Source organism: Sus scrofa, chromosome 1 (genome assembly GCF_054392235.1).
Source record: "Sus scrofa isolate SSC_HxYL_T2T_F1_AM1 chromosome 1, Sscrofa_HxYL_maternal_Yorkshire_Landrace_v2.0, whole genome shotgun sequence".
Taxonomy (NCBI): domain Eukaryota; kingdom Metazoa; phylum Chordata; class Mammalia; order Artiodactyla; family Suidae; genus Sus; species Sus scrofa.
Window position 1 is genome coordinate 138,678,961 of NC_139383.1, and position 16,641 is coordinate 138,695,601.

Sequence of the window (16,641 nt, forward strand, 5' to 3'; positions counted from 1 at the left end):
AGGCCTGTCTAGGAAAACTGGCAGTTGTGCTCAAAGAACTGTGGTGATTTGTAAGAAACTATGAACAATATGAAAAGTATCAGAAAATTGAAAGCAGGCCAACGTCCGAGTTTTCAAAAATGGGGCCTGGGGGATAGATTTTGTTTAAGGACAAAGCTCTACTTCGTTCCTTTGATAAGCTCTAGATTCCATTACTAAAGAGAAGTATAGATATTCACTAGAAGGCAGCCTGATTCATTTATTTAAAAAAAAAAAAAAGATGGAGTTCCCTTTGCGGCGCAGTGGAAATGAATCCGACTAGGAACCATGAAGATGCAGGTTGAATCCCTGGCCTTGCTCAGTGGGTTAAGGATCTGGTGTTGCCATGAGCTGTGGTGTGTGTCGCAGACACGACTCGGATCCCACGTTGCTGTGGCTCCAGCGGAGGCCGGCAGCTGTAGCTCTGATTTGACCTCTAGCCTGGGAACCTCCATGTGTTGCGGGTGGGGCCCTTAAAAAAAAAAAAAAAAAAACTATTAAGGAAACACTGGGACCCGGGTGGATGGTTCTCACCCTCATTCAGATGTTGGACCTCTGGAAATCATAGTCTTCTGTGGTAAATACCATGCCCTTTACAGATCTCTCTGAAATACTGAAACATTTGACTTTTACCGAAGAATAGACTATATTTACAATATACCCTATAAGATTGTACTGACCCACCCTAGTGTTCCTTTACTCAAATAATATTGAGTTCAGGGATGGGCCCAGCCATCGCAGACTATTGTAAGAATCAAGCCATGAGGGCTCTGGGTGACAAGAGCGGTGACACTAAAGCACAGGATGACATGGGAGCAGGTTGGGAGACTGGAAAAGGCCTCCCTGAGGACACAACCTAAAAGCTGAGCCCTGAGGAGTGTGCCAGAATTCACTGCCCCAAGGAGACAGGACAGTGAAAGTGATAAAGTGCCAATGATGAGGCCCAGGTTTGGGTAACCGGGAAGGTGGTCGAGCTTCTGATGAGATGGGGACACAGGATGGCAGGGGGCCATGCTTTTGAATTTAGATTTAAGCTTAAGTGAACACCCAGGTGTAGAGCCCATGAGGGGTTGGACATATGGGTATGGAGCTTGTGGAGATGCTGGGGAAAGCATCACCAGGGAGGTGGAGTAATGCCAGGGGAGGATGGTGGTCCAGAGCCATCCTAGGGCTCTTTGGGTTGCAAGTGACAGAAATTCAACCACAAAAGCCTTTATAAAAGGTCCGTGTGTTCCCATGAAACTGATGGGGCCAGAGTGTGCTAGCTTCCGGCCGGGCCTAGAACCCTGTCTCAGCTCTGCTGCCTTCCTCACTTTGGCTTCCTCCTCAGGCAGTGGGTGGGCAGGTGGCCCCCTCCAATTACAGACCCACATTCGGCCATCTCAGCAACCCCAGTGAGGAAGAAAATAATCTCTTCCCCCATAGTTTCAGCTAAAGTCTCAGGTTTGAGTTTCATTGGCTCGACATTGGCCACATCCTGTCCCAGAACGAGTCCCTTGAGCCAGGGGAATGAAGTAGCCATGCTACTGAGTGGGATATTCAGCCCCCAACCCACATGGACTAAGAGTGGGGAGAGGTGACCCCTTGGGGTATGGCTGTCAAAAGGGGAAAATGGATGCTGGACAGGTGGGACAAGAGATGGCCCCCACAAAAGCTGGGGAAGGAGAGAGGGGTGGTCAGATGATTCTGGGGAAAAAAGTGAAACAGAACCAATGGATTGGAGCCATCAGGAGCCAGGGTAACCTCGGCCAGTGCTGTCCATGTCAGTAAGTGATGGTGATGGAAGCCAGATGGTGGAGGGTTGAGGAGTGAGTGGGAGGTAAAGCGTCAAATATAGAAAACTCTTAGCAACTGGCACCGAAGGGGAGGAACTGTGTCCTGGTCACAGGGATTCCGGAGATTTGGCTGAGGAGCATGACCTTAGCAGAGTTAGAAGTTGATGGAAGGGGCCTGGGAGGGAGAGCAGCTGATGTTTCAGAAGCCCAAGAGGAGGAGGGATAGAGGACCATACGGGGCAGGCTGAGTGTGGTGGCATTGGTGGTGGCAGTCAGCTCGGTGAGACACCGTGGGTTGGCTTCTTGTCCACTCATTGCATCATCTACCTAACAAACAATAGTGGTGCCAGAGAATTAGAAGAAATGAAATCTAGACGCTTCTAAAAGATACTCAATATACTTGGCAAAACTTGGAAAATTATGCACCAGAAAACTCTGGTTCCTGGATCTGTCTTCAGATCTGAATCACCCAGAGATCTTCTGAAACAGGTCCCAGGGCCTCATCCCAGACCTTGTGAATTGCTCTTTCTCTGTTTTGTTTTGTTTTTGTCTTTTTGCCTTTTCTAGGGCCGCTCTCGCGGCATATGGAGGTTCCCAGGCTAGGGGTTGAATCAGAGCTATAGCTGCCAGCCTCCGCTGGAGCCACAGCAATGTGGGATCCGAGCCGCGCCTGCAACTTACACCACAGCTCACAGGAATGCCAGATCCTTAACCCACTGAGCTAAGGCCAGGGATCGAACCTGCAACCTCATGGTTCCTAGTTGGATTCGTTAACCACTGAGCTGCAGTGGGAACTCCAGAATTGCTCTTTCTCTGGATGATACTGAGAAATCTGTTTTTATTTTTATAGACTACCTCGCATGATGACTCTTAGGCAGCATCCCCCAGGAAACTTTTGGGAACTGTTGCTAGATGAAGGTTCAGTTGATGGAACCATGACAGTTGAACTATCAAGCCTGAAGAAGGAGTCTCCTTTTGGTGACTTTCCATGCCATGTGGTCCAAGCCCCATCTGTTCACATTTTTAGCAGATGACTTAAATAAATCATGATTACAAAACTAGGGATTACGCAATAAATGCAATTTATTAAGTAGCCTTTTTTTTTCTTTTTTCTTTTTAGGGCCTCACCCATGACATATGGAAGTTCCCAGGCTAGGGGTTGAATTGGAGCCATATCCGCTGTTCTGTGCCACAGCCATAGCAGCTGTCCTATTCAAGCCACATCTGTGACCTACACCACAGCTTAAAGCAACACCGAATCCTTAACCCACTGAGCGAGACCAGGGGTAGAACCCACATCCTCATGGATGCTAGTCAGGTTCTTAACCTTTTGAGCCACAACAGAAACTCCAATAAACAGCCTTTTTTTACTTAGTATGATGTGATGAATGTTTTCTTCTATCATTAAGTTATCTTCAAAAATAACTAATGATGGGAGTTCCTATTATGGCTCAGCTGTAGCAAATATGAAATGTGGCATATAGAAGTTCCCTTTTCAGAAAAATTTTTCCAAAATAGACTTCCACAAAGGAGTCTAATATGAGGATCAATATTTCACTAAACTGTTGGTAGAATTATTACTATTAAAGAGAAATGAATATGATAGGAAAAATTTGAGTTTGCTTTTTTTTTAATTAGTGAAGTTGAAATTATAAAATATATAGTCACCATCTATATTTATTTGTGAGTTGTCTGTGAACTTGGCCAAATTTTCATTTGGAGCATTAGTCCTTATCTTATAGATGTTTAAATATTTTACTTGATAGTGGCTATTAATCCGTTGTCATAGTTATTATAAGTATTTTTTCAGTTTGAGATTTGCCTCAAATTTTTATAACTTTTAACATATAGATATATTTAACATTTGTGGTCAAGTCTAAACATTTTTTTTCTCTCTGTAAGATGTCTTTTATCACACTTATATCTAGAAAATCCTTGTTTATCCTAAGACTCAGTAAATATTCACCTGTATTTTCTTTTCTTTTTTTTTTCTCTTTGCTTTTTAGGGCTGCACCTGAGGCATATGGAGGTTTCCAGGCTAGGGGTTGAATCGGAGTTGCAGCCGCTGGACTACACCATAGCCACAGCAGCAGCAACTCAGAATCCAGGCCACACCTGCAACCTCCACCACAGCTCACAGCAAAGCTGGATCCTTAAACCATGAGCGAAGCCAGGGATTGAACCTGCATCCTCATGGGCCCTAGTCGGGTTGATTAACCACTGAGCCACAAAGGGAACCCCCATATTTTCTTTTTTTAAGTAGTCTTTTTTAAAACCATGTTTTGAAAGTATTCATTTTTTGGTTTTTATTTTTAACCTTATTTATGTTTTGTCTTTTTGCCTTTTCTCAGGCCATTCCCGCGGCATGTGGAGGTCCCCAGGCTAGGGGTCTAATCGGAACTGTAGCCACCGGCCTACACCACAGCCACAGCAACGCCAGATCCAAGCCGTGTCTGTGACCTACACCACAGCTCACGGCAACGCCGGATCCTCAACCCACTGAGCAAGGCCAGGGATTGAACCCGCAACCTCATGGTTCCTAGTTGGATCCATTAACCACTGAGCTACGATGGGAACTCCTTTAACCTTATTTATTGAATAATCCTACCTTTTCCTGCTGTAACATGAGGCTTCCTTAAAGGCTAATTTATTAGCTATTGGAATCTTTTAGGACCTTTCTTTCTCTTTCTGTTGTTCTTTTGGTAGATTGGTAAACCTGCACTGTACTCTCTCTCTCTTTTTTTCTTTTTTCTTTGGTCTTTTTGTCCTTTTTTAGGGCTGCACCTGCAGCATGTGGAAGTTTCCAGGCTAGGGGTCCAATTGGAGCTACAGCTGCTGGCCTACACCACAGCCATAGCAACGCCACATCCGAGCTGCATCTTTGACCTACACCACAGCTCATGGCAATGCCAGATCCTTAACCCACTGAGCGAGGCCAGGGAGTGAACCCACAACCTCATGGTTCCTAGTCAGATTCCTTTCCGCTGCGCCACGACGGGAACTCCTGCACTGTACTCTTTTAATCACTATTACTTTATTTTATTTTTTTTCAAAATATTAATTTTTAATATTGATAATATTTTATTTTTATGTATTTATTTTATGGTTTTGAGTTTTATTGGAATATAGTTGACTTACAAAGTTGGATTAATTTCAGGCATATAGAATCAGGTAGACATATACTATGCCCGTTCCTTTTCAGATTCTTTTCCCATATAGGCTATTACACAGCATTGGGTAAATTTCCTTGTACTCTACAGTAGGTCCTTGTTACCCATCTATTTTATATATAGTAGTAGGTATATATCAATCCCAAGCCTCTAATTAAGTATTGTTACTTTAAAACATTCTTTAATAAGTGGTAGCATAGGGGTTCCTGTCATGGCTCAGCGGAAAGGAATTTCCATGAGGATGCAGGTTTGATCCCTGGCCTCAGTCAGTGGGTTAAGGATCCTACGTTGCCATGAGCTGTGGTGTAGGCTGCAGATGTGGCTTGAATCCTGTGTTGCTATGGCTGTGGTATAGGCCAGCAACTACAGCTCTGATTCTACCCTTAGCCTGGGAAGCTCCATATGCCGTGGGTGTGTCCCTAAAAATAAAATAAAAGGTATCATAGACCCTTCTGATCTTTCTCTTTATTTTCCAAATACTGTCAATCATCATTTCCTGTTATTCTTTATTTTTTTATTTTTTATTTTTATTTTTTTTTATGGCTGCACCCTCGGCATGTGGAGATTCCCAGGTTAGGGGTCAAATCAGAGGATAGCTGCCAGCCTATGCCAGAGCCACAGCAACTCGGGTCACAGCAATGCCGGATCCTTAACCTCCTGATCCTTAACCCCCTGAGAGAGGCCAGGGATCAAACGTGTCCTCATGGACACAAGTGCACTTCGTTAACCACTGAGCCATGACGGGATCTCCTCCTATTCTTTCAGAGGAACCTTAAGATCGCTTCATTAGATTTTTTTTTTTTTTTTCTTTTTAGGGCCATTTCTGAGGCATATGTAAGTTCCTAGACTAGGGGTCGAATCAGAGCTATAGCTGCCAGCCACAGCCACACCACACCAATGTTGGGTCCGAGCCCCATCTGTAGCCTACACAGCAGCTCACAGTCGGGATCCTTAACCCACTAAGTGAGGCCAGGGATTGAACCCATATCCTCATGGATACTATTTGGGTTCTTAACCTGCTGAGCCATGGAACTCCCTCCTTCATTAAATTCTTTCCAGAAAATCCCATTGGGATCCGTTTGTATTAGAACAGCATTATATCTGGATATTTGCTCTTCCCAAGCAGGGGTTCAGCATTGCTTTCACTCAGACCTCTTATATATCTCAGGAAGGTGGTTCTATATACTCCTATTAGTGTTCTCCTTGGGTATTTTATACTTCCTTACTGTCATGAATCTTATTTTTTTTCCTTATATTGTTCTGGCTAGATTTGCTAGTGTGTAAGATAGCCACTGATGTTTTGCATTTTGGTTTTGTTTGTGTTTGTTTGATTTGAGTTATTCTAACAGCTCTTCAGTAGATTCTCTTGGGTTTTCTAGACAGACAGCTGTTATCAGTTACATTCCTGATTACTTTGTTTTCTCTTCTCTTTCATATTTTATTGTATTGGAAAACGGGTGTCCATATCAAGCTTGTAATTTTCATGGTAATGCCTTTATTTTACCTTAAGATGTGATATTAATGGTTGGTTTAATATCTTATAAATTAATCACACTAAGAATCTCCTATTATGCAAACTATTACATTTAGAGTGGATAAACAATGAGGTCCCACCATATAGCACAGGGAACTATATCCAATCTTTTGGAACAGACCATGCTGGAAGATAATATAAGAGAGGGAATATGTGTGTGTGTCTGTGTGTGTGTGTATACATGAATATGACTGGGTCACTTTGTGGTACAGCAGAAACTGGCAGAACATTGTGAATCAACTATACCAATGAAAGAAATTCAAGTAAAAAGAAATTATCTCATTATTAATTTTAAAAGAATTCATTTGAAAAAAATTAAAAATAGAATGAATCTTGAGTTCTATTAAATGCCTTTTTACCTCTTCCTTTAACCTATGTTCTGCAGAATGTAATCTGGGAGATTGTTAATAAGTGTTCAAAGAAAAATGAGATATAGTCAAGTAACTTTGGGAAATGCTATGTCCTATAGCCTCCTCATGGAGCTTTGCAGTGCTCCCAGATCATCCTAAAGTCTGTTGTCAGATTCATAAATTACAAGTTATAACATAGAAAACATGTAATAGATCTCCATTGCATGAGCAAATGAATGACTGAAAAAATAAACAAGACTGTAAGAAACTGGGAAGCATGTTGCTTTTAACCCAGAAAACTACCTCTCCCTTCCTTTCCCTTTCTTCCACTCTCTTTGCAGAACAGCATGGAAGGGGGGAGTGGAGCAGCTGCAGATAATGACACAGGTTAGACAGCAGTGCGCCTTCAGCACATCCCAGCCCCACATAGTTGTTTGTGTTACTTTTTGACCTTGCCCCAGCATGTGGGCGTTCCTGGGCCAGGGATGAAACCTGTACCACAGCAGCAACCCAAGCTGCAGCAGTGACAATGCTGGTCCTTAACCTGCTCAGGCACAGAGGAACCCCCAACCCTGTGTAGTTTAAATTTCACTCATAGCTGGAAAAATAGAAGAATGCCGAAGGCTTAACCCAGCAAACTCTAGTTTCTTGGTCCAGCAGGCCATTCCAGTTTCTTGGTCCACTCCCTAAGTAGGTACTGTAGTTATAAGGATGATGTCATCTGAGCAAACAGTCTTGGTGATAATATGTCAATGATTTAACCAAGGGAAAAACAAAAATGAAAATTAGGTTTCATACTTAAGACATGGAGTTTTAAAATGGAGTGCAGCTTGGCCTGATTTAGTTTTCAGTAACTCAAAGAAGATTAAAAATTTTAAGTAATCTTGTAATAACTTTTAATGGAATAAAATCTGTTATAAATACTGAATTCCTATGCTGTACACCTGAAACTAATATAATATTGTAGACTAACTTATATTTTAGGAAAGAAAGAAGAAGAAAGAAAGGGAGGGAGGAAGGAAGGGAAAGGAAGGAGTTAGCCTAGAAAAATTTTTTCATGTAGATGAGATGTTTATTCAGGGATATTTATCTCAGCATTATTTATAATAGCAAGAAATGGGATGCTATTTCGGTGCCCGTGGATAAGGAGATAGCAAACTAAATTGATATATTTTACCTCAGAATAGAATGCAGCCATTATCTGTGTTTTCAAATAATTTTTAATGGCATAAGGAAAAACTAATGGTGAAAAGTCTAGATGCAAAATTATTGAAACACTTTGATCCCAATTGTATGAAGAAAAAAATTATACTTGCAGAAAATGACTGGATAGATATCTATCAAAAATGTTTAAATTTGTCCTTATCCTGTTTTAACATGGTCCTGTGTGAGCTGCTTAACTTGGCATAAACACGGTTCTCGCTTCTATAAACTAAGGATAAAAATACCTGCTCCGGCAAGAGAGTGAAGTGATAAAGCCTATGTGTGAAATGTCTTACAAACTATATATACCACATGATTTCATCATAATCTGTTGTTTGGTGGTGTCTACAAGTGGTGGTGGCGGTGGTACTAACTTACTAGGAAATGATTGTATATTCCAGACCACTTTTGTGATAATAAATGTTTAGTTCTTTTCCCACTTCCATTTCTTGGTGTTGCACATGAGGATAAACAGAGGAAACTGCTTTAAAAACATTGTTTCCAGATTCAGGACAAATCAGAGTTGAAAGACTAACCCTTTCTTCTCAATCCCTTTCCTAGTGAAATGGTGGATCAAGTATTATCACTTATAACTACTTTATTTAAGTGAACAGACTTGTCGTTTCCAAGAGGGGAAGGGAGTGGTGTAGACCAGGAGTTTGGGGTTAATAGATGCCAACTATTACCTTTAGAATGGATAAGCAATGAGGTCCTACTGTATAGCACAGGGAACTATATCCAATCTCTTGGGATGGATCATGATGAAAGATAATATGAGAAAAGTCATGTTATGTATGACTAGGTCACCTTGCTGTACAACAGAAATTGGCACAACATTGTAGATCAACTACAATTTTAAAATGTAAGAAAAAGTGTAAAACCTTCCAACACAATATAAATTGAAATGTATTTAAACTCATGGCCCTGGATTTAAATTAAATCAAGAACTCCACTGTTTCTCCACTGAATTCAAAAGTTGTATTTCGTCTATTTCTTTCTCATCTATATGGTTTAAAATCTTAGTAATACTCAAAGGAATAAAATGACCATTGGGGTTAGTTTAATGCTCTTTTAAAAAAATATCCCAGGGAGTTCCCGTCGTGGTGCAGTGGTTAACGAATCCGACTAGGAACCATGAGGTTGCAGGTTCAGTCCCTGCCCTTGCTCAGTGGGTTAACAATCCGGTAATGCCGTGAGCTGTGGTGTAGGTTGCAGACGCGGCTCGGATCCTGAGGTGCTGTGGCTCTGGGGTAGGCCGGTGGCTACGGCTCCAATTAGACCCCTAGCCTGGGATATCTCCATATGCCGCAAGAGCAGCCCAAGAAATAGCAAAAAGACAAAAAAAAAAAAAAAAAAAAACCCAGGCCACAGCAGTAAACTGAACCTCCAAGCACTGCACAGATGCCAGTGTATGCACAAATATTTTTAAATTTCATTTATCATTACACAAGCCACTTCTCTAGAATTTTACTTGAGAATTTTAAAATAATTCAGGAGTTCCTTGTGGCTTAAAGGGTTATGGATCTGACGTTGTCACTGCTGTGGCTGGGGTTCAGTCCCTGGCCTGGGAACTTCCACATGTCATGGGTGCAGCCAAAAAAAAAAAAAGTATGTAAAATACACCAAATATATGTGCCTTGTTACTTTTTAGAGTGCCTGCTTGATTTTTCAGTACCGGCTAAAAAGTCTTAGTTTTGTAGATTTGTTATAATTTATAGGATGCATTCCCATAAACACTTCTCACAGCCTCTCAGCTCTGATTTAGGGGAGGTAGTATTCTCACAGGGCTAATAAAGAATCGTAGGATCTAATAAACCACTTAATCTACTTGAGCCTTAGTTTTCTCATCTGTAAAATGGGTATAAAAATAGAGCCTAGGGAGTTCCCTTCGTGTTGCCGTGGTTAACGAATCCTACTAGGAACCATGAGGTTACGGGTTCAATCCCAGGCCTTGCTCAGTGGGTTAAGGATCTGGCGTTGCCGTGAGCTGTGGTGTAGGTTGCAGACGCGGCTCGGATCCCGAGGTGCTGTGGCTCTGGTGTAGGCCGGTGGCTATAGCTCCGATTCGACCCCTAGCCTAGGAACCTCCATATGCCGTGGGAGCAGCCCAAGAAATGGCAAAAAGACCAAAAAAAAAATTAGAGCCTATCTCATAAGGTGCTTAGGATGAAATAAGTTCATTTGTATAAAGACTTTGACACATAACAGGTTCTCAAATGTTAGGTCTATTACTAAAATAGTTAATGCCTTTTCCACTATTAAAAGTAGAATTGTGACAGACCAAACCCAGACAGAATGCATAGATGAATACCCAGGGGAGACGAAGTTTGCAGCTGGAATTTTGGATGTCTGTCATTGAATCATGTGCCTCCTAGTTTGTTTGCTTGCTTGCTTTTTAGTTACTCATCTTTGAGAAGATAGTGCTTGGGTATGTGGCAGGACTTTTCATGTCTGCAAGATTTTTTCTTCCCCTTGTCACAAATGACCGTTTTTTTTTTCTATGAACTCAAAGACTTTTATAACCTGAGCAATGAAAGAAGAAAGACACTGTCTGCACATAGCCTTGCATGAAAGCAGCTCCTTGACCCAGGCTGAGCCCGGGAGCCATTGTGCCAGGAGCCGCATGGGTGAGGCTGAACCGTGGCCCCGTACGGGTCTCCTTACCTCCCTACTTCCTCCTTTCTGCTCAGCTGCTTGGGATCCTAATGTCTGTCCCTTTTTAAGTTGATGACTTGGCTTGAGATTCTTGGAGCAATCACCACCGGAATTGGCAGCGCCCTCCGAGAACACAGGAAAAGGAGAGTGAAGTGGAGCCAGGGACAAACACACAGCCCAACACACAGGATGCCCGTGTGCTGAGCTCCCTAGCCCCGAACTGCATTGGAGTCTTTTCTTTGGTCTTCCTGTGGCCTCTTGTTCCTTTGAATTCTTGTTATTGCAGATAACACCACAAAGGCCCTGGAACTCCTAGCTTTGGAGAAGCCTCTGAGGTGTCCAAAGGGAGAAAATTAAACACGGGTGATCAACCTCATTCACGTGGCTGAGTGGGTAACCAGTACATCACACCTCTGGATCCGCTCAGACTCTTCCCTTCAAGGGTGTTGGGTTTGAACCTCATCTCATTCTCACTTTGTTCATGTCAGATACTCTGTGTTCTGGCTGTTCTTAGTCCCTCAGAGCCACATGTGACACGTTCCTGCCTGCCCAGCAGTGTGACTGAAGTGGATCTGAGTCTCTCAATCCCCCCATGTAAAGACTTTTCTGGGCAATCTGCTGGGAGTGTCATATATTAACTCCTGTATCTGACAGGTCCTACATAGGGTACCAAGGCTATGGGGCTGAGCCTGATGTAAAAGCAAAAGCCTCAGGCCAGAAGGGAGGAGCTTCAGGTCCTACAAGGTCACTCGCAAGTTTGACCAGCCTGCCCCTTTCTTGCCTGTCTTGGCAAAGCCAGCTATTTCTGTTAACTTTGATTCTATGGAAAAGTGCCTGTCAAGTTTGAGACCAACACTGGGACCTGACCTTTTGTGAGCTGTATGCTCCAGGATGCCTGGTGACGTTGACTGCTGTTCTTCAAGCCCCAGCCCCTCTCCCCAGTCGTCTCCTCGTCTTCCGGCTCTCCCACGGGCCTCCGGGCGCTGCCTCGTCCAGGCGACGGGTATGGAGATCTAACCGGACGTGGGAGGGGTGTGATCTGGACTTGAATTCTAGCCTTGCAGCTGAATCACTTCAGACTTAAGACCCCAGAGTGGCCGTAAAACCTAAATCCAACATTCATACATGTATAAGAAATCTACACACTCTTCATACACTCTGAGTGCTGGAGTGTCGCAGAATGGGGGATGCTGTCACCGTTGCTTTAACCAGTATTTCTAAGATTTGTGTGGAATTTCTTAAGAATTTATAAACATGAATATTTCTGCTCCTGACGATATTTACTAGTCTCCTGAGTGCCTGACAAAGTTTTGAAATTAAAAAGAAAATTAAATTTGAGAGTTCCCTGGTGGCTTGGTGGGTTAGGGATCTGGTGTTGTCACTCCTGTGGCTTGGGTCACTGCAGTGGTATGAATTTGATCCCTGGCCCCAGAACTTCCACATGCCAAGGGCGCAGCCAGAAAAAATTTAATTTGAATATATTTTGAAAAATAGCATCTCCTTTCCCCAGGTTTGGTCCAGGGAGAATGGAAAGAGCCAGCCCCTCATTGTCAGGGCAGCCCAGGGACCATGCAGGAGGCAGTTCGGAGAGCTCTTTTCCCAGACTTTTGAGGAAGTATGGGGTCAGGTCCAGTGGCACACTCTGTGTGAGGGCCCTGAACACCCCCTGTGCTCCTCATCTCTGAACAAACTACCAGCTGAAGCCAGGGTTTGAACGTACCTCAGGACAGTATAAGACCTGGAATCCAACTGCCTGTCTTCCATCTCCCCTGAAACCCCTATTGTGTGACCTTGGGCATGTTGCTTAGCTTGATGCCTCAGTTTTCTCACCTGTAAAATGGGGTAATGATAGTACCCACCTCAGAATATTGTGGAGATTAAATGAAACCATTGTGCATGTAGAGAGCTTTGTAGGATACCAGGTAAATGGTTAGGGCTGTCGACCTTCTGAATTGTCAAGAATCCACATACAATACGTAGTCAGGCTTCCATACCTGCATTTCCTCTGCAGCCACAGACTTAGCCTTTCCTGGGACAGGGTAGTACTGTAGTATTTACCACCCAAACCAATCTGAGTATAAGTGAACCTGTGCAGTTCAAATTGTATCATTCAAGGGTCACCTGTATTTGGTAAGTGCTGGATGCGATTATCTGATTTTTTTTCACATTTACTCTGAATTTAGGAGACATATTTAAAAGAGAAATCTGTTCTGGTGCTCCAAGAGTTCACAGAAATGTAGAAAAGTCAATTTCTACATTTAAAATGTTAGATGATGTTAAAAAATCAATTAAACGTTTATGGAGTACTTGTTGTTGCTCAGCGGGTTAAGGATCCAGTGTTGTCTTTTTGAGGATACAGGTTCGATCCCTGGCCTCCGCTGAGTGGGCTAAGGATCCGGTGTTGCCGTGAGCTGTGGTGTAGGTCAGCAGCTGCAGCTCAGATTTGACCCATTCCCCAGGAACTTCCGTATGCCACAAGTGCAGGAATAAAAAGGAAAAAAAAAATAAACATTTAGAATACTGCCTGCTAAGAATGCTAAACAATTTCAATTTTGTTTACATAGGGAACACAAGTCTAAAGGGTGGCTTAATTTCTTATTCTTAGAAAAATGGCAAAATTGTGTTGAATGTTGATAGTTCCGTTCTTTCCCTCTATCCCTGGAAATGAAAATCACAGGTTCTGAGTTTGAATTTGATCAGTTAGGAGATTTTAGAAGGAAAGAGCTGGTTTAGGACCAAGTTGATTGTTGGCTGTGGGAATGGGGAGCTGGGGAAAGTTGGGCCCGTTTCTGCCTTTAAGCCGCTCCCAGGAGATGAAGGATCGTCTCCCTGGTAGGGCTGAGACAGGCTTTGCCCCATCATCTCAGTCAGGGACTCTCTTCCAATGCTTGCCACCCTCCGTACCGGTTTGCTGTCCCTGTCAGGTGTTCTCTGAAGGTGTTGCTTGGTAATGAGTGAAATATACTCCAAAGCACTTCTTCTTGTTCCCCCCACGTTGCAGAAGAAGGAGGGGATGGCCCTTGCCCCACCCCACCCCCATTCCGACTATGCATGAATACACCTAAATAAATGGAAAGGAAATCTTGCCAGGGACGGGGGAGAGGGGGAGGGTCTCTGTGGCTTCAGCTGAATGACAGGCTGATGGGGGTGAGGAGGAGCTATGTTAAGCCATAGCCATTTCCCACCAAAAGCAAACTTTCCCCATGGCTTCCATCTTTGGCTCCCTTGCCTCACCCCAGTGATGTGACTGAGTCAGCCTTACACCCTAGAGCACATCGGTGGTCTCCTCAACCCCTGAAAGACAACCCTCAGTGACATCTGCTAGGGCCACTTATACAGGTTAAACTACAGAAAGGCAAAGGGGCACATGGGGGTAAAATCCAGCTAGAGTCCTGCCTACTAAGCTGTGAGCCCTGGTGTAGGGCTGGGTGTGCCTAGAGGAAGGTGCATCTTTTCCCGCTTTGCACAGAGGGCTAGGGATGACCCTGGTGATATCAAGTCCAAGTCCTCCCCTTCACCCCCATCCTCCATATCAGCCTCTGTTGCTGCTGAGTTCTTTGGAGATCATCTTCCAACCTCAACATCCAGGAGCCCAGAGGAGTTATAAAATATACAAGGATGCCCCAGCCTTACTGATTGTCATTGACAAGGAAGGAGATGCTTCATTATTTCAATCACTATAACAGGTGCCCTCTGTGGGCAGGCACGGTGCTGGGGTTATGCATCTGGCCGTAGGCATGGGCCTGCCTTCAAAGCCCACAGAGAAGTGCAACATGCATGGTGAGCACTACAATGGCTGCAGGCACAGGGTGCCTGGGTCCCCCAAGAGCAGGTGTCCCTAAGGTGCTAGAGGACCAGGGATATTTCACTTGAGGGAAGTGGGCCTGAGTAGGTTCTTGCAGGATGCTTAGGGGCTGGCTAGCTACTCTTTTCTGGGGTAGTATCTGTTGTGCCATTGGAACCATGAATTGCTGTGCTGAGCTACGGTCCACTTTCAGACGGTCTTTTTAGTCTTTCTCTAGGCTCCTTACACTGAAGGGTCTTTTTAAGCTTTGAAAAATTCATTATCAGCAAAAGAGTAAAATGCCAATCATTCTCTTTTTCTTGGGGATTGTATTCTAGGTTTTTAAATGATCATGTTAAAAATTGGGGAGTTCCCATCATGGCGCAGCAGAAACGATTCCCATTGGTGTTCATGAGGATGCAAGTTCTATCCCTGGCCTCGCTCAGTGGGTTAAGGATCTGGTGTCACTGTGAGCTGTGGTGTAGATCGCAGATGCAGCTCGGATCTGGCGTAGGCAGACAATTCGATCCCTAGCCTGGGAATTTCCATGTGCCTCAGATGCAGCCCTTAAAAAAAAAAAAAAAAATGGTAGCCCAGGAAGCTCTCTCTGGCCTCTTGATTTGTGACATCATGCTGAGTTTCTTTTCTTTTCTCCTCTCCCAGATACTTATTGGAACAAGATTTCCCAGGCATGAGGATTGGTCCAGAGCCCACCACTGACTCCTTCATCGCCGTGATGTATGGGGAGACCGAGGGCAGCACTCCAGGGAACGCTTTAGTCGTGGACCCCAAAAAGCCATTCCGAAAGCTTAGTCGCTTTGGAAATGCTTTCCTCAATCGGTAAGGATCAGCAGACTGTCATCTTTGGTCAGCTTGTTTAAACCTGTTTTTTTAATTCTTTCCAGTTACATGTACAGGTTCAAAACAGAAGAAAAGCATGTTTGTTCTAAAAGAGAGAAGTTAGAATATGTTCATTGTATTCAGACATTTGAAAAATTATAGGAAATGATCATTTATGCCTTTTCTGGGTGGCTTCAGAGGGCAGAGCGAAGGCCCAGGACATTCTATGGCCACATGGTGCAAGGGAACAAATTTCTAATTATATGGGCAATACAGAAATGGATCAAGTTATCTTGTGAGGTGGCGAGCTCCCTGTGGCTGGAGATGTTATGTGGTGGCTGGATGGCTACCTCTCAGGCATGGTATGCTGGGGCTTCCTGCATGGAAAGCTAAGCCCAGAGGACCCCTGAGGTTTGCCTGACACCCAGATTTAGTCTTGGTTATTCCAGAACTGGTCACCCCACCTCCCTGGCTATCCCTTTGGCTTATCACTCCCATGCTTTGAGCTGCTTCCTCATTCACTGGAGCAAGGCATGGGAAATAGGGAAAACATTAATTTTGTCGCATGGTCATTATTTCATGGCTGTGAAGTTATAGGATGGCTGAGGCTCTGTCTTGATTGGAGGTGTGTTTTATTTGTACTATCCTGTAACCTGGTACTCAAGAGTTCCCAGGAACCCAGAGAGGTACAGGACAGAGGACAAACCACAGGTTCTCCTGGACACAGCTCTGTGCTTTGGGGCGCCCCCTGCTTTTACCCCTCATTCCTTCCCTTTGCCACCCAGAGCTTGCTTTTTTAAACCCTTTTCTTGTTCTTCTTTCCTGTATTCCCCTCACCCCTCCATTCCGCTCTTTTATGAGTCTGCTGCTGTAGACCGTTTGGTTGGGGAAGGTGAGATGTGGGGGTGCAGAGCCAGGAAGCATCTTCCAAACCCCTTTAGGGAGACATGGCACTAAAGCTGACAGAGACTTAAACTGCATTTCTCCTTTTGAGATTTTTTTTTAAAAAAAGCAGGACCAGATCCTTCCAGCTGACTGGTGTCTTCCCAGAGGCTGAGGCACCTCATTGCACAACCCCGGGGGCACCATTCACAAAGACTGTGCAATGAGTGATGTTCCTTGGTGCCGTGTGGTGGCTCTGCCGGGAGCAGCCCAGGAGAACTCCACAGGTGCCTTCAGTGAAAAACTGAACTTTAAGGATCTCTCCTCTCCTCTAAGAGCTTGTTTATGCTCCTAAAACAAATCAAAGAAGGCATCCAAGTGACATCAGGGGAACTTGGCAGCAGGATAAATAGAAATGTGCAGCAAGTTC

General features: G+C 44.0%; 1 protein-coding gene across 4 annotated transcripts in view; it reads left to right on the forward strand.

Annotated features, from left to right (window-relative positions):
• EHD4 (EH domain containing 4) overlaps positions 1-16,641 on the forward strand; it is an 84,407-nt gene that overhangs the window by 6,133 nt on the left and 61,633 nt on the right. For all 4 annotated transcript variants that reach the window (XR_014814296.1, XR_014814295.1, XR_014814294.1 and 1 more), the window contains exon 2: positions 15,153-15,329. Coding sequence is in view for 1 of the 4 variants with exons in the window: in XM_021097351.2 (XP_020953010.1) it covers positions 15,153-15,329 (177 nt within the window). In the remaining 3 variants the exon portion in view is untranslated. The remainder of the gene's footprint in view (positions 1-15,152; positions 15,330-16,641) is intronic.